Raw genomic sequence first — 18,243 nt, 5'->3', positions numbered from 1 at the left:
CTTTTAAAACTAAATAATATGTGATGTGTAGATATACTGCATTTTGTTCTCCTTTCATCTGTTGATGGACATTTAGGAGGTTGTTTCTGTCTTTGGACTATTGTGAACAATGCTGCTGTGAATGTGAGTGTATAGGTATCTGTTTGGGTCCCTACATTCATTTCTTTTGGATATATGCCCAGAAGTAGAATTGCTGGATCACGTGGTAGTTCTAGCTTTAATTATTTTTGTGTATGTGGAACTGCTGTACCATTTTCCACGACAGGTGTACCATTTTATATTCCCACTTGATCACTGATTTTTCTGTTTAATTTGAAGACTGAATGAAGAGAAATGTTGGTGAGCTATGACAGTCTTTTATTTGGATTGGTGGTGTCAGTGGTGGTCTGTTAAAATGGCAGAGGTCTTCGAAGGGGTAAAAGTTGCAATTAGGTAGTCATAGTTCTGAGAGGGCCCACAAAGGCAATCAGTGCTGGGACCTGGGCAGTTCCTTAAGCATTGCTTTTTTTTTTTCTTACTGTTGTTCTTCCACGCATTTTGGGGGAAATATCCCAAATCCCATCATCCTAAAATGACAGGTATTCTATTTACAGAATCTTTTCCGATCTTTGTCCACTCGCATACATTTTATGCAGTTACAATCTTTTTATGCATACAGTTTACGTTTTGTCATATATTGACCTTACTCTCAGCACCCTGCTGGTGTCGCTGATGGTCCTTCAAATGGACTGTGTGTGTCTGTGTTGGTAGGTGCTGGGTGGAAGGTGTTTGTTGTCCTGGCCTTTGACTTACACGGTACAGATGCATCCTTGGCCTACTTTGAGCTGCTTATACCAAACGTTATCTTCAGATGGGTTTTTTATTGTTATTCTTGACAATTTTTTTTTTTGGTACTGGAAATCGAACTCGGGTCCCTGTGCTTGCGAGGCAGGCATCAGAACCACTGAGCTAAATCCCCAGCCCCATTTGTTGCTATTCTTTACGTGGGTTGTTGAGGATGGCAGCGCCTCCTATCACTCCATGGACAGTGACAGCGGGAGTGGCGCCCCCTGGAGGCAGACTGCAGCACCCAGCTGGTGGGTATTTACTACCAATAGTCTCAAAGCAAATCAGTTCTAACTGCTTGCTTTGCAAAAATTCCCCACAAAATTAAAACAAAAATTCTTGCACACACCAAAAGTTAGTGTACCCGATGAAGCATTCATAAGTCTTGGATATGTGAAATGCCATTTAATAGTGAGAGTTCCCTGTTTTCATAGAACTAAGACGCTGTTTCTTTTGACTGCTTTGTAGTCAGGAGTGTGGTTTATCCTCTTAAAAGGCACATACTTTAAGTGTTTGAGTTTTGGCATGTGCACGTACAGTTCTTGGGTACTGCTCTGCCACGAGGTAGTGCTCGCTGGTATTGCTCAGAATGTCCCTTTCTGCCTGTTTCCATCCTACTTCCCCACCCTTGCTCCAGACCACACCTGATGAGAGCTCTGTCATCACAGATTCATTTTGGCACTTCCAAAAACTCATAAATGGAATCAGTACGCAGCTTTGGACTAGCTTCTTCCCCTCACGTAGTATTTTTGAGATTATCCTATGCTGTCACATGTGTCAATAGTTATTTTTTAATTGCTGATTGTGGAATTTTTTCATATGCCAACACGTCAGTTTGTATATTTAGTCAGTGTTGGAGTTTTGGCTCCTTTATAGGTCTTGGTGGTTAGAAGCGAAACTGCTAAGAGTAGTCATGTACATATCTTTCGGTGGAGACAGGTTTTTATTTCTTTTAAATAGAAACGTAGGAGTACAATTTGTGAGTCATATCATGAATATGTTCAGCTTGAGAATAAATTGCTATATGACTTCTCCAAGTGTCTGTAGTACATTATAGTTAAAGTAGTGTGTGTTATGGTGTTAATTTTCACCTCATCCAAGACAGATATTGTGTCTCGGTGCTTCTTTGCTGTATGTGTTTCTTTTTCACAAAGGAAAAAAAGTTTTTTATTAACCCACCTAATTACTATTCGTAGTGCTTTTCATTTCTCTAGCTCCAGGTTTCCATTGAGTACAATTTCTTTCCAGCCTGAAAGATCTTTTTGCATTTGCTATAGTAAAGAAATGCTGGGGGTGAATTCTATTTTTGAAGGATATGCTTGTCACGTACTGAATTATAGGTTCATAGTCTATGGGCCCTCAACCCACGCTTTGAGGACCGTGGATGTCTAATTGTCACATGGCCGTCCTTGTTTCTGATAATTTATACCTTTGTTCCCTATATGAAATATTTCTGCTTTTTCTAGTTTATGTTTTAATTTTTTTCTCTTTTTCACTGATTTTTCGGGAGATTGATAATAATCACCCTAGGTGTGATTTAGTTTGCATTAATGGTACTTGGGATTTGCTGAATTTTTTGAATTTTTAATGACATTATCATAAAATTTGGAAAATATGTGACTAATATAACTTTTGGAATTTTCTTTTCTGACTTACTCTTACACTCTTCTCCTTCCTGGATTTGTTAGACCATTTAAAATTGTCTTATAGGCTCTGTCTTAGGGTAGATGCTCAGACACAATACCTGACACCCACAGGTTAAAGGAGGAAAGGTTTATTTCAGCTCACAGTTTGCAGCGGTTGCAGTCCCTAGCCAGCTGGCTCCAAGGCTCTAAGGCCAGCGGCATGGCAAGAGGGTACCATAGACTGCGGTATTTCTGGTGTGGCACGCAGAAGGCAGCAAGCAGCAAGCCTCAAGCCTGCCTTCCCTCTCTCCCTTTATGTTGTATCCAGGTTATAATAAGCCTATTGATTGGTGCCACCCACGCCTGAGGTGGGGCTTCCATTATCCAAACCCAGAACTGCGTTAGTTAATTCGAATCAGTGGACCAATTTAGTACCACATGCCCTTAATCTCAGCATCATATACCCTAGCCCAGGGTTCAGCCAGCTCAGAAAAGCCCTAACCTATGAGCACATGAGGGTTTGGGGGTGACATCTAGGGACAGGCCATAACAGGCTCCTAAGTTTTTTTTGCTTATATTCGCTTATACTCTGTTATCTTTAAACTGCTACTAAGAGCAGCCAGTGATTTTATTCCCATTTCAGTATTGTTCTTTTCAATTCTATAGTGGGTTCTTTTTAAAAAAACATTTGCACTTCCATGTGGAGAATCTCCACCTTTATTCATACTTGCCCTTAATTCTTGGAACACATTTTCCTTCAACCCTTAGAATAGATTCATAAGAATTTCCCTTAAGCATTTTAAGATCCATTATCTGTGCCAATTTGGGTTTGCTTTTATTATTATTTTATTATTATTGTTTAGGGTTTTTGGGGGTGGGGATTGCTTTTTATTATAAAGACAGCTTTTGTGCTTGCTATGAATTATGTTTCCCTGTTACTTGTATGTTTAAGATTTTGAAATTGTAAATTAGATATTTTAAGGGCTACACTGCAGGCCTGCATTCTGGTAATCTGCAGTGTTGAATTTTGTAGGAAGAGATATCTTCACTACTAGCCGATCACTTTGAACTTGTGTAGACTTTGGTAGGACAGAACTTGGAAATCCAGTGTGTTTCCCAAGCCCCTCTAACTTGGTGGGACTCAAACCTTAAACCCCAAGTCCTTCGTGGATCTCGTAGGGCTTGGTTTTATTTTTTCTAGGACAGTTGTAGAGTAAGTTTGTCTTAGGCAGGTTCTGCTGGAGAAATCCTGCCTTCGGGAGCTGCCCTGTGCATTGTAGGATGTGGAATAGCACCTGAGGCTTCTTCTCCTCAGGTGGCAACAGCAACCCCTCTTCCTAATAGCCAGCGTGGCTGCAGAAATTGCCACACGTCCCCTGGATGGCAGAATTGCCCTACTTTGAGGATCATTTCTCTGCTGAGTGGTCTTTGATCGAAAGGCCTGGTCTTTCTGGCGCTTCAGCTGTTTGCCAGGCTCATTAGCCATATATGAGTGACCTGTCTGCACCCTGCTGGCAGGGTGACACTTCCCATTCCTCAATTCTTTTCTGCCAGACCTTCAGCATCTCCATTCGTAGCACCAGCTCTGTGAAGGCCTGGGTGGTTTTCTCCCATGTGCCTTTGTAGCCCATCCACCACTCTGGGACTTTCTGTAATCCCCCTCTGCTCTATACTTCTGGGACCCTTCTTCTCCGACACCTCCGTCCTGGCAGTGGCTCGCCTAGTAGATGTGACTTAGATCTGCCCATAACCCCTTCCTCACTTCACCACAAGTGTTGTCCTCTGTTTAGACTTGAGCTCACTGCTACAGTTGGAAAGGGCTCTCCCAGTGAGGGCAGGGCAGGGTGGCATTCACCTCATGAATGTCTTTTCTCGAAGGGGTCAGTTGCATATACTGTCTATTATCTGGTGTCTGAAAACATGGGCCTCAGGATTTTGTTCTGTTCTGTGCTGATTCACGGCAGAGTGAGGGATTTGGGCTGGTCCAGTGGCTCACTGCTGGTCAGAGTGGCTATCTCAGCCTGGATGTTTATGAGCCATGGAGCCCAGATCCCGGAGCTGTGTGTACACTAAGGGTGTGGCTGGATGAGCTGTTGACTCTACGTTTGAGCTTCCTTGTTGAGCAGATCAAGGGTGAGGGGACATGCCAGGAGACGGTACCCAGATTCTGCCTTAAGTCACCGGTGAGCTTAGTAAAACCCTAGGTCCTGGCCATCTCAGGCCTCCTCCATCACAGTGTCTAAGGAGAGGTCCTGAAAGTCTGTATATATAATTTGGGGGATGCTGTAGTAGAGAACAGTGAAGAGGACAACAGACTGGAGAGAGGGCCCAGGTGGATGTGGCCCCCTTAGAAAAGGAAAAAGCAGCATGGGTCTCCGCATACTTTTTCCTGGCGTTTATTCTGAATCAGGCCTATGATTTATTTTTTAAAAATTTTAATTCATTTAAAAGTTCTTTTTTTGGGAAAAGAGGACATGAAAATAGAAGGGAGACTTACTAGACAAGAGAAGGAATAAGGGGGAGGGAGATGTGTAAGGGAGGGTAATGGAGGGATGGATATGATCAAAATATGTTACGTGTATGTAGGAAAATACTACATTGAAACCCAGTGTTTTGTAAAATTACTTTGCATTATACACATATATTTTTAAAAGTTTCTTTAGGTCTGAGAAATCTTTTCCTCTACCTGTGTTCTTTAAAGATACTTCTCTAGGTTTAGAATTTGTGGTTGTTGGTTATTTCCTTTCAGTCTTCAAAGATCATTTAAAATTTTTTTAAAATTATAAATCTAATCATAGTAAAATAAATATAGCATCAGACTTAGCATTTGAAGTCATCGTGAAGTACCGTCAGTGGCATTCACTATCTTTGTGTTTTTGTGTAGCCATCGTTACCGTCCATCTCCAGAGGCGAATCTCTGTACCCAGGCAGCATTAGCTCCCCACCCCCCTCATCCTAGCCCTCACCATTCTATTTTCTGTCTCTGCGAATTTGACTGCTCTGGAGACCTCTCGTTTAATTGGAATTATCCAGTGTTTGTCTTTTTGTAACTGGCTTATTTCACATCACTTGTGAAATGTCCTCAAGGTTAATTTAACTTTTGATAGAGTTAGGTCATACTGTGTTTACTCAGTAGCCAGTGAAAACATCATGGATCACCCTGTACTCAGCCGCGATACTGAGTGGACAGAGGAAGGAATTTCAGAGATTCTCCCTCTGTCTGCACCTTGCCCTGAGTGAACATCTCTGTCTTGGCTGTTTTGAAGTTCTCCCCTCCTTTCTACTGCCTTGGGAACTGGTTAGCTGAATTAACAGAGTTGTTTCCTTTGTTCAGATCTCCTGGAGTTGTTGGCTTACAGCTGCTCTTTGATAGGCGTATCTTTCTACCTACAGGAGCAGGCGAATATGGAAGTCAGAGAGAGGGACGTGGTAGAGTGTAGAATGATAGGTGCTATACGTCCTGCACCTTATTCCTGTTTTTTTTGTATTTATTGTTGAAGGAAGCTAAGACATTATTGCTGCTTTTGATAAATTTGGTTCTAAAAAACGTATGTGGTATAAACCATTCTTTAGGTAGTATATTTTTACTACTGTCATTGTTTTTTTTTTCTTATACAAAGAGCTCTTCATTTTCCTTAAGCTTTAAGGATGATATTGGGAAAAGGGTATGAGCAATGGAACTAACTTTGCAATATTAAAAAATATGCCCTGTTGTTTTAGGACCACTGAATAGCAGCTGGCTCAAGTTCAATACTTTGATAAATACACAATATTAGGAAAAAAGGGGAATCACATTTGTAAAAATATTCTCATTTGCATGAATTCTTAGCAAAACTATGCACAATGCTGAGTCTGTAGAGTGCAAATTCCCCAGTCCTTACTCTTTTTGACCTGAAAATAGCCACGTGATAAAAAAATTGTTAAAGAACTTTTTTTTTTGGTACTGGGGATCAAACTTGGGTCCTTGTGCTTGTGAGGCAGAGGGCAGAACCACTGAGCTAAATCGCTGGCCCTAAAGAACTTTTTATAGGCAGCATAAGTAAAGTTGGTATAAAAGAGTTGGCAGTGGCTTTATGTGTAAATTTTTATGGTCAAACATGCCATTTTTGAGAAGGTAGATTATAAACACATTTTTGTCTGTATTTTTATGTTTTTCTTTTAGAAACAGAAAGGAGAAAATATGAAAAAATTTAAAAATCTGACGGAGTTTGGTGTTTTGCCTCTTCCCTGAGTTGGGGGTGGGGCTTCATTTCTACTCTCACTGAGTTTTGTTTTCTTACCCACTCATGGGCTGTTGGTGCCTTTGTGTTTTTTCCCCCTTGTTTCTCCTCAGTTCAGCTTTACCACAATTGTCACATCTTGCTCCCGTCTGTGTTCCCTCTCTGAGTCGGTAAACCCGTCAGCTGGGGCTTTTCTTTCTAACAGTGACACTGGTGGTTGAAGGGCCTGGGGTTGAGGGCTCTGTCAGCCACTGTGGGGATGTGACCCCACCGAGAGCAGATTGCTATCAAATTGTGCCCCCTGCTCTTTCCATGGGTATCAGTAGAGCTTCTTAAGTGTACTTTTTCTATAACCATATGTGTTAACCATCCCTTCACTCATCAGAGTACTGATTTTTAGTTCTGTAATTAGGTTTTCTGAGCTATTCTTGAGGCTCAGGGACATTCTGGCTCCCATCTTCTCCAGCAAACTGTGGGCACCCTGCATAGCATTTGCCAGCATCAGCTTGCTGGAGCCTGGCTGTGCGGTGCTTTGTCCCTCATCCTACTGGGGCTCTGGAGCCCCTGGGACTCGCAGGGCATCGGAGAGGCCAGCTTTAGGAACTCTTGATGGCCTTGAGCAAGTCCTTTCTCTGGCCCTTTGAGGGGATGAGGTGAAGGTCTGTGAAGGAACTGTTCCTGTTGAATTCAGTTCTCCCGGGTTTCTAGAAGCGGCCACTTCCTGATTCTCACCCTGATCACAGAATGGTATCGCAGGCCCTCTGTGAGTGGAGGGGACGGCCCAACCCTGGGCATGTTTTTCTACCTCTTGACCCCAGCCATGGTGTTGGGAAGGCGCAGGAAGCAGCAGAGCGAGGATAAAGCTGTGGGTGCCTCCAGGAGCCGAATGCCACATTCTTCAGCGGTTACAGGGAACTTTCTGTACAGGTTTGCCGGCATGTGTACCCATCATGGAAAACCAGGCAGAAACAAAACCAAAAAAAACAAAACAAACCCTAGAAGGCAGCAGAACTTTCAGATTATAGAGAATGGCAAATGGTTGTTTAGTGTGGACTTTGGCTTTCATTTCCTTGAGTTTCTTTTCTTCTACAAAACTGTAGAGGGAACATGACTAACTTTGCAGAGCATGTTCATGGGTAAGGAGGATATTAAGCAGTTCCTCGGTCCTCCCCTCAAAAACAACTGTGAATGTCTTTAGATTATGCAATCAAGAAAGCAGGTGTGGTGCATTACTAAGCAACTCAGGCCAACAATATTGGAAAAATACAGGCAATTTTTTGCTTCAGTGGCTAAACATGCTCATATTTCCTGTTACAATAATGCCTGCTTTACCTGTAAGGTCCGTGATCTGACAAAGTTATCTCTGGCTAGGGCCACGAACCAGGAAGCAAGCCCCAAATGCTCAGAGACCTTTAGCTGCCTACGCAGGGCCTGTTTACTCTGACTTGACTTAAAATCCTATCAGGTCATCCCCTGATCTGAAGATAGTCGTAGGAAATGAGGAAATAGTCTGAGAATTTTAAGAGACACTGGACAGCCCCATAACAGGGACAAAATGAAATGGTAAAGGATGCAAAAGCCGAGAGGCACTTGGAGCCTTTGGGAGGAGCACTCACTGACCGGGGGTCATCGACATGGGACAAGAATGTGCTGCTGCTGCTGAGGAACCGACATTCTGAAGATGGACTGCAGTCTGCAGCTTTTTTAGAGGTCCTCTGTGAAAGTATAGATTAGGTTCTGAAGGGGAGAATGCGTTTCACCAGCTGGGGAAATTTACTTCCATGGAAAGGCCACTTCCACCCGACGTGCACCTCATTCCTTCCATGGTTGTATTTATGTGGACACAGTTGGGTTATGTGTTTCAGATTCACTGATAAAAATACTTGAGAAAGGAGAAGCTGTTTATTTTTCATATACATGAAAGATACTACTTTTTTCTAAAACTTATTTTTCATGGTTAGGGACCGAACCCGGGGCCATCCATGTGTAAGTCAACTGCTCTACTCCAACCACTGAGCTATAGCCCAGGACTACTTGATTGATTTATTTTTTAAATGGAATAAAATTATGGTGGGCATGGTGGTGCACACTTATAATCTTAGCATCTGGAGGCTGAGGCAGGAGGATTGCCGCCAGTTCAATGCCATCCGGGGCTACATAGTGAGTTTAAGGCCAGCATGGACTACAAAGACCCTGTCTCGAAAGCAACAGCAATGGAAAAAGTTGAATAAAGTTAATGCTTTGGTCCAGATTACTGATATCCCATGTCTCAGATGCACTCTTTTGCCCAATCTCAAGTAGTAACCAGCCCTAAATGGAGTTTGTGTCCCACAGTTCATGGCATTGTTCTTCATGGCCACATAGGTCCTGGTATAACCAGACACTTAGGTGGCCTTCCAGTTTGTATGTATTGCAAACAGTAGTGCACGCTAAGCCTTTGGGCACGTCCTTCATTCTCAGGGTGTATACAACTGAAGGCTTTTGATAGGCCATTTCACCTCCCAAAGAGTCCTTAACTCTTTACCCTCTCCCCAATAATATGATATGCTGCACCCCTGCCCAGACTGAATGCTATAGTATTTAAATCTTGGCTGATTTCATTGGTTAAAAAAAAATGCTACTTTGTTATTTTGATTCGTATGGCATCAAGCAATAGTGAGTTTGAGTACTGCCTATATTCGTTAGCTGTTTGTGTTTTTGTGAATTTCATGCACACTTTCTCTCCTTCTGTGCTGAGCACTGAACCAGGCCTCTCATGGAGTCGCTTCCTTAGGCTGCCCTTGGATTTGTGCTCCTCCCGCCTTAGCCTCCCAAGCAGCTGAGGTCAGAGGTGTGCACCAGCACACCTGGCTTTTTCTTTTCTTTCTTTGTTTCTTTTTTGGGTTGGCAGATTTTTATAATTCTTACTGATATTTAGGTAGTCTCAACTTATTAAAGAAATTAACCCTCGATCTGGCATATAAAGTGCAACAATTGAGTCCAGTTTCGTTTTGGTTTGCCTTTTATTGTTCTCATGATAGAAATATTTTGCTTTCATAAGAGAAACCAAATAGTGTCCTTTTAAAATTACCATTTGAGGGCCAGAGTTTTAGCTCAGTGGCGCCAGCGCCTGCCTGGCAAGTGCAAGGTCCTGGGTTCCATCCCCGGTTCCGCAAAAAATAAACAAACATTTTCTGATATCATCTTCAATCTCTCTTTTCAGAGTGCTGTAGTTTTCAGAGAAGAGGTCTTTGATTTCTTTTGTTAGGTTGATTCCTAGGTATTTCAGTTTTTTGGATGCTATTGTGAAAGAAATTGTTTGCCCTATTTCTGTCTCAGTGAGTCTATTGTTCGTGTAGAGGAAAGGTATTAATTTTTGTGTGTTGACCTTGTAACCAGCTACTCTACTGAATTTGGTTATTAAGTCTAGAAGACTTTTGGTGGCATTCTTGGGGTCTTCTACGTAGAGTATCATGTCATCTGCAAGTAATCACAATGTGACTTCTTCATTTCCGATCTTTATTCCTTTTATTTCTTTCTCTTGTCTAATTGATGTGGCTAATGTTTCCAAAACTATATTGAACAAGAGTGGTGATAGTGGACATCCTTGTCTTGTTCCTGATTTTAATGTGAAAGATTTCAGTTTTTGACCATTTAGTATGATATTGGGTGTTGGTTTTTCATAGATGGCTTTTATCAGATTGAGGTGGAGACCATCTATTCCAATTTTTTGTAGGGTTTTTATCATAAATGCATGTTGGATTTTGTCAAATGCTTTTTCTGCATCTATTGAGATGATCATATGGTTTTTGTCCTTGGCTCTATCGATGCAGTGTAGGACATTGATTGATTTGCGTATGTTGAAGCATCCCTGCATCCCTGGGATGAATCCCACTTGGTCAGGGTATATGATCTTCTTGATGATCTTCTGCATTCTATTTGCCAGTATCTTATTAAGGATTTTTGCATCTATATTCATTAGTGAGATTGGCCTATAGTTCTCTTTTTCGGTTGAGTCTTTCTCTGCTTTGGGGATCAAAGCTATGTTTGCTTCCAGGAATGAATTTGGGAGCATCACTTCCCTTTCAATTTCATTGAAGAGTTTAAAAGTCATGGCAGTAGTTCCTCTCTAAATGTCTTGTAGAATTCAGCAGTGAAGCCATCAGGACCCGGGCTTTTCTTAGTTGGTAAGTTTTTAATCATGCTTTCAATTTCATTAATTGATATTGGTTTGTTTAGAATTTTTAGGTCTTCTTCATCCAACTTTGGTAATTCATACATGTCTAGGAATCTGTCCATTTCTTGTGTTTTCCATCTTATTGGTATATAGGTTCTCAAAGTAGGTATTGATGATCCTCTGGATTTCTGCTGGGTCTGTTGTAATTTCATCCTTTTCATTCCTAAGTACATGGATTTGGGCCTTTTCTTTTCTTTTTCTCATAAAGTTGGCTAGGGTTTGTCAATTTTGTTTATTCATTCAAAGAACCAACTCTTGGCTTCATTGATTTTTTTTGTATTGTTCTCTTAGTCTCCATTGCATTGATTTCTGCCCTGATCTTTATAATTTCCTTCTTTCTATGGGTTTTGGATTTGTCCTGCTCTTCTTTTTCTAGAAGCTTGAGGTTCAGCATCAGGTTGTTTAATTGGATCCATTCTGTTTTCCTAATATGAGTATTCACTGCCATGAATTTCCCTCATAAGACTGCTTTCATTGTGTCCCATAGATTCCAATATGTTGTATTGTCATTATCATTTAATTGTAGGAACTGTCTGATTTCTTCTTTAATTTCCTTTGTGACCCATCAGTTATTCAGAAATGGAAAGACATCCCTTCCTCCTGGGTAGAAAGAATAAACATAGTGAAAATGACCATACTTCCAAAATTACTATATAGATTCAATGCAATCCCAATTGAAATCCCAGCAGCATACTTCACGGACCTTGAGAAAACAATCCAAGAATTCATTTGGAACAAGAAGAGACCCAGAAGAGCAAAAGCAATTCTAGGTAACAGAGACATGGCAGGGGGTATCACAATCCCCAACTTGAAACTATTCTACAGAGCTACTGTGATAAAAACAGCATGGCCCTGGCAAAGAAACAGACCTGAGGACCAGTGGAACAGATCAGAAGATGCAGAAACAACTCCAGACAGTCAGTCATCTCTTCTTCAATAAAGGAGTCAACCATCCTCACTGGAGGAAAGATAGCCTCTTTAATAAATGGTGCTGGAAAAACTGGGTTTCAGCTTGCCAAAGATTAATACTATACCCATATCTCTCACCATGCACTAAACTAAAATTGAAATGGATTAAGGATCTAAATATTAAAATAGAAATGCTGAGCCAGCTGGAACAGAGGTTAGGTAGAACTCTGGAAGACACTGGTGTAGGAAAACACTTTATGAACAAAACCTCAGTTGCCCGTGAACTAGCATAAACAATCAACCAGTGGGATCTCTTCTTATTAAAAAGCTTTTGCACAGCAAGAGAAACCACCAGCAGTGTGAAGAGATAACCCACAATGTGGGAAAAAAATCTTCACCTGCTGTTCCTCAGACAAAGGTCTGCTATCTCGAATCTATAAAGAACTTAAAAAAGTCAGACCTCTCAGATTTAAAGACCCAATCCAAAAATGGGCATCTGAAATGAACAGACATTTCTCAGACAAAGAAGTAGAAATAGCAGATAAACATATGAAAGTGTTCAGCATCACTGCTCATTGGAGAGATGCAAATGGAAACAAAGCTGAGATTCCACCTCACCCCAGAAAGAATGGCTGCTATCCTGAAATCAACCAATAACAAATGATGGCAGGGTGTGGGGAAAGAGGAACCCTGCTCCACTGCTGGTAGGAGTGTAGACTGGTGTAACCACTGTGGAAATCAGTATGGAGATACCTCAGAGAACTAGGACTGGAAGTCCCATTTGACCCAGCTGTTTCCCCGCTGGGGATCTTCCCCAATAAATGGAAAGAATCATACCACAGTGATATATGTGCACCCATGTTCATAGCAGCACAGTTCGTAATAGCTAAAACTTGGAAGCAGCCCAAATGTCCATCAGCTGGAGACTGGATAAAGAAAATGTGGTTTTTTAATAAAGTGGAGTACTACTCAGCCATCAGAAATGAGAAATTAGAGACATTTATTGCTAAATGGATGCACGTTGAGGCCATACTCTTAAGTGAAATAAATAGGACACACATGTGTAAATACCAAATAGTTTCTCTAGTGTGAGAAACTGAAAGTGTAAATAAGGACCAAAAGGTATAATGGATAATGTGAAATAGGAAGAAAAGGGGCAAAGGGGAAGGAAGTGGAGGGGTAGGGGAAAGAAAAGAAGGGAATGGAATTAATATGAGAAAATGAAAAAAAGGAAACAAAGTCTTTGTAAATAGGGAGGGCAGGGGAAGGGGGAAAAATAAGAACCAAGAGAGATTATGTAAAGGTACAAATTTCCAATGATAAATGTCATTATATTGTATACCTAAAATGTACCAATAAAATAATATTTAAAAAATGAATCTTGACTCAAATTAATAAAATAAGCATGTTTGTCTTCCTTTTATGGAGTTATCATTAAATCACCTGGTGAATTGGCAAACTATTTTCTTTCATTACATTAAAGCAATTTCTCACATGAAATTAAAACATATTCAGATTATATACTTGGACAATTTAATACTGATTTGTATAAGCTTACCAGAAAGAGTAAACTCAGTGACTAAAATGTTTTGGATTGAAAAATAAACTTTGTTGACTATAAAAACAAACAAAAAAACCTTAGGTAAAATGAAGAAATAAAATATTAGCAGAATTTGACGATTGTTTTTCTGCACATTGAACATGAACTATTTTAAACTATGAAATATATACCAAATTTAATTTTCTACATTATTGAGGAAGCATTGCTTCATTTAAAAAGAATTGTTGAGTGCCTGTTCTCTCTTAGGCAGGCATTTTCTTATCTGCAGAATGGGAGTAATTCTCACTTTGTGAAATTGTTTTCCTGTTCTGGCATCTGGCTTGCGGTAGATGCTCATTAAATGGGAGCTGTACTTGTATCATGCTATTGTAACTAAATACGGCAGCATCTGTGTGCCCAGAATGCTGACACTAAATGCCCCTCCGGAGGTGTGGACAGAGTGCGTTTGTTGTTTTTACTTCTCTGATTTTAGACAGAATCTTAGATTATCAACTTTATATTTACTTTCTTTTTATTGTGAAATGTTTAAAGCCAAAAGCTTTCCTGTTGCTTTCTATTTCCTTTCTCCTAGTTCCTGAATCATCTCAGTGTCTGTTTCTGTCGGTTACGGGTCACATTTTTTTTTTCCTCTCTTTTCTTTTTTGGTACCGGGGATCGAACTTGGGTCCTTGTGAGACAGGTGGCAGAACCACTGAGCTAAATCCCCGGCATGGGTCACGTTTTTAATGTGTGTCTTTGCATGTGTAGTATCTATTCTGCTGTGTTGAATGTCGTGACTGATATATTACAGAGTGGGGTGGAGGGATTGAGTTTTGCTTCTGGCTGACCATCTTGTCAGAATTGGATCTGCTGCCCCTCTAATGCATCTCAGCCGTGGACCAGCTACTTCCATTTTGAACTTAGCCCGCGGGCGTGGCCGTGGCTCTCCAGTGGGATCTTTAGATGCACCACCTTCCTGGCATTCCAGTTTATCCCAGTGGTTTTTAAAAAATGTTTTGAGACAGGGTCTCACTGGCCTTGAACTCTCTATGTAGCCCAGGCTGGCCTCAAACTTGCAGTGATCCTTCTGCCTCAGCTTCCTGAGTGCTGAGGTTACTGGTGTGCATTGCCACTCCTGGAAAAATAGTGTTTGGTGTTTCTTTTTTTTTTCCTTCTTTTTGCACTACTGAAGATTGAACCCAGAGCCTTGCGTAAGTTAGGAAAGTGCTTTACCACTGAGCAGCTACATTCCCAGCTCTTATTGTGAATAGATAATTTAAACATTCTTTGGATTTTCTCAGACTGTTCCTTTATGTTAGAATCAGGGTCCTGCTCTTTACTGTCTCAGTTAAGCTGTCCTTGGAGGACACAGCTGCCGAGGCCTGCTTTTAGAGCCACTGTTAAAGTCACTTTGGCCTTTATATCACATGAGACCCCCATGGAAATGGGGTTTGCTCTTTCAGGCATGCCATAGCGTCTCTTTAGGAATGCACTCCCCAGCTGTTCTCTTCTATTTCAGGCACTTCGTCTTAGTAACGTGGCGCTGGGGAAGACAACCACAGGCCAGATAGTCAACCTGCTGTCCAATGATGTGAACAAGTTTGATCAGGTGAGCTGCACATGAGGGGTTCATTTTCACCCTTTGCCCCTTAGCTTACCTTGTTGGAATGCTAAGTTTGGGGTGCAGAGCAGGATTCTTCTGAGGAGGTAAGACAGGGCTCCTTTTATCTGCATCTCACTTCTGTGTGCAGCTTAGATATAGTACTGTGTGTTTATCCTGTAGGTGGGAGTTGCGTTTTTCCAGTGTTGCCTACCACGTACCTCCAAAATAAATAGGCCGAGGACCATGTTCTGTCCTCCTTGGCAACCACAGGCGTGTCTCCTGTGGATGCCTCCTCCTTAGCACTCAGCATGGGGTGAGGACATGGCTGGCTAAATTGTCCTTCTCCTTTTCTCGAGGATTGAATCCTGGTGGGTGGTGATAGCTCTTTTCCCAGTCCCCAGTTTGGTGGCTGGTCCATAGGACCCCTTTGATAAACAGTGCCACACTGGTGGTCCTAGCTGGAAATGACCCGCCCTCCTCTGTTGCCATAGCCATATTCTCTACTTAACTCAGGCTGTATTATGTGATCTGGGGCACTCTGGCTTCTGTTGAGCCCTCTGTTGCGTGGGGACCACTTCTTTTTCAATTATTTATTCACCAAACCCAGATCCCCACTCCTCTTCTTGGTGTGGGGGATTAAGAAGATTCAGTTTCTGCCCTGAAGAAGCTGGCAACCTGTGTAGGAGACAAATGTGACCGAGAGTGTGGTGGACACAGGGCTTCCTGAGGAGCTGGGGCTCAGTTTTGTGGCTGAGGGATTTCAGAGGGAAGGTCCTCATCTCCCTCCATCGCCAAGGCCAAGTGCCCTGTAACACAGGTCCCGAGCCTGCCCCGGGCTGCCTGGGGCAGCCTCTCGGGTGGACACTCACAGTTGTGGCCCCCCCAGGTTTAAAACCTGCTGCAGGCTTGTCTGTTTGAGTTCTCCTCTCTTCTTTGGGAGCAGAGTGTTTCTGTGCCGCGTGCTTGCTGGTTTCATTTTTACACAGTCCTAAGTACTCACCTTTTTCTTCCAAGGTGACGATCTTTTTGCACTTTCTGTGGGCGGGACCACTGCAGGCCATAGCAGTAACTGCCCTTCTCTGGATGGAAATAGGAATATCGTGTCTTGCTGGGATGGCGGTTCTGATCATTCTTCTGCCTTTGCAAAGCTGCATTGGGAAGCTGTTTTCATCACTGCGGTAAGAGAAATACTGGTTTGAAAACTATGTCCTATGTATTTGGTGGCATCCCCCATCTGTCAGATGCTTTTGTTCAGAAGCAAAACAAGTGCCTTTTATTATCTCATCTTTGCATATGTTGCAGGCTCTTGAGGCTCAGCCAGTGGGGCTCCCGCTGTGAGTCGAAGGCTAGTTTTACAGTAGAAACTGAAGGTACTCTCCGGCTGTTCCCAGATAGCTTTCTGGCCACCATGGGTTCATTAAGATTAAGTACAGTATTTTTTTTTTTTGGTACCGGGGATCGAACTCAGGATCTCGGGCTTGCGAGGCAGGCACCGGAGCCACTGAGCTAAATCCCTGGCAAGTACAGTATTTCTAAGCAGAAACTACATACAGAGAAGTTATTTAAGCACATATAAAGTAATAATAAACTCAAACATTTTCTAGGCCTGATTCTAACTGCATACATTTAAATTTTTTATTAAAATATATTTGAAATATATAATAATTACATCCATCTTGGGGAATTGGTACATACACACATTGCATCTGGACCAGATGCAATTTATTCCTCTTACCCTCCCCTCTCCCACTTTTCCCAGATCCTGTTCCTGTCTCCATAGATTTTTGTTATATTTGTGTTCAAGATATTTTCCTGTGTGTATACATGTGTATTGTTTTCAGTTTTGTATTTCCATTAAATTATAAACCCCCCAAGGACAGGGTCAGTCTTAACGATGTCTTTATAAAGACATCTTTAGTCTTGTGGCCCTTGAAGCATGTATGTTAGAAAAATGGCAGTTGATGAAGGGCTTAATTATAAAATGACTTAGACCTGAAGCAGGTACTGTCCCTGACTTAGGAATGAGTTCCATTCTGAGAACGTTCATAAGTCGGATTCGTTTGTAAGCCTGACAAAATGAAGTCTCATACACCTTTGACACAAATACACAGTGTAAAGCATAAAAACCCCCCACACAAAAATACTGTAAATAAGCTATTTTTATTCTGACAGTTACCTTAAAATGGCGAGGTAGACGTGTAAGCTACTCCTGCGATTTGTTCACATGTACAAATGTCCATAACGTGAGGTCCGTTCGTATCTGTGAATTTTTGCAACTCAAACCTTCGTAAATCAGGGACTTAGTGTATTAAGAATTGGAAGTGAGTCGCTGTCAAAATCAGCAGATGAGAAGCTGGTTGTGGTGGCAAATATCTATAATCCTACCATTCTGGGAGGCCGAAGCAGCAGGATCACAGGTTCTAGCCTAGCCCGGGCAACTTCAGGAGATGTGTCTCAAAATAAATAAGAGCTTGGGCCAGGGATTTAGCTCAATGGCACCACGCCTGCCTTGCAAGTGCAAGGTCGTGAGTTTGAGTCCGGTACCAAAATAAACAAATAAATAAAAATAAATAAATAAGGGCTTGGGATGAAGCTCATTGTGAAGGCCTTGGGTTCAATCCCCAGTACTAAATAAATAAATAAATAAATAAGCAAATAAATAAAACCCAAAAAATGATGGGTAAGTGGTAGAAGTGCTGTGGTGTTTGTTACATGTTTGAGCTCTCACTTTCGTGTCTGTTCCTGGTGTTTTCTCTGCTCGGAATTTCCTCTCTGTTGCTTGCTGCTCCATAGTAGTTGGTTCATGTTTTGCCCCACCTCTGCCAGTGCGTCACTGGAGATTCAGGAGCCTTGCTTGCCATTGAGCTTCCTTCCCTCCCACCTGAGCGTCCCTCGGGGATGGGTTGATTGCCCCCCATGCATTTCACATCTTCCTCTGCAAACATTGCAAATGCTCCAAAGTACTTCTGGAGTTGGAATGACTTGTGGGCTTCTTAATTGCAGCCTTTCCCATTTGTATTAGGAGTGTATCTGCCTGTGTGGTCAGAGCGAAAAAGCGGCCAGGAGCTGTAGGGAATTATTTGATCCTCACACGGTGCCTGTGCCCGCTGCTGATAAGGAAAGGTAGGCTGCCATCACTGTGGCTCATCTTTCTCATCTGTCCCCTTAGGAGTAAAACTGCAGCCTTCACAGATGCCAGGATCAGGAGCATGAATGAAGTTATAACCGGAATAAGGATCATCAAAATGTATGCCTGGGAAAAGTCGTTTGCAGACCTTATTACCAGTTTGAGAAGGTGAGTTTTT

At 41.9% G+C, this 18,243-nt stretch overlaps 1 protein-coding gene across 11 annotated transcripts in view; it reads left to right on the top strand.

The window, feature by feature from the left end:
* The window catches only part of Abcc4 (ATP binding cassette subfamily C member 4 (PEL blood group)), a 251,526-nt gene that overhangs the window by 67,579 nt on the left and 165,704 nt on the right, over positions 1-18,243 (top strand). For 10 of the 11 annotated variants that reach the window (XM_087193012.1, XM_004870822.4, XM_004870823.3 and 7 more), the window contains 3 exons: positions 14,855-14,944; positions 15,953-16,116; positions 18,108-18,233. In XM_087193012.1, the coding sequence (XP_087049138.1) occupies positions 14,855-14,944; positions 15,953-16,116; positions 18,108-18,233 (380 nt within the window). Of the gene's footprint in view, positions 1-14,854; positions 14,945-15,952; positions 16,117-18,107; positions 18,234-18,243 lie in introns of those variants that run through there. The other variant, XM_021249035.2, reaches the window with a different exon arrangement.

This window comes from Heterocephalus glaber, unplaced genomic scaffold (assembly GCF_053883595.1).
Source record: "Heterocephalus glaber isolate CG9 unplaced genomic scaffold, H.glaber_assembly_v1.0 deba00001577, whole genome shotgun sequence".
NCBI lineage: Eukaryota > Metazoa > Chordata > Mammalia > Rodentia > Bathyergidae > Heterocephalus > Heterocephalus glaber.
The sequence above is the reverse complement of the archived record's forward strand: the minus strand, read 5'-3'. Positions and strand labels throughout refer to the sequence as shown.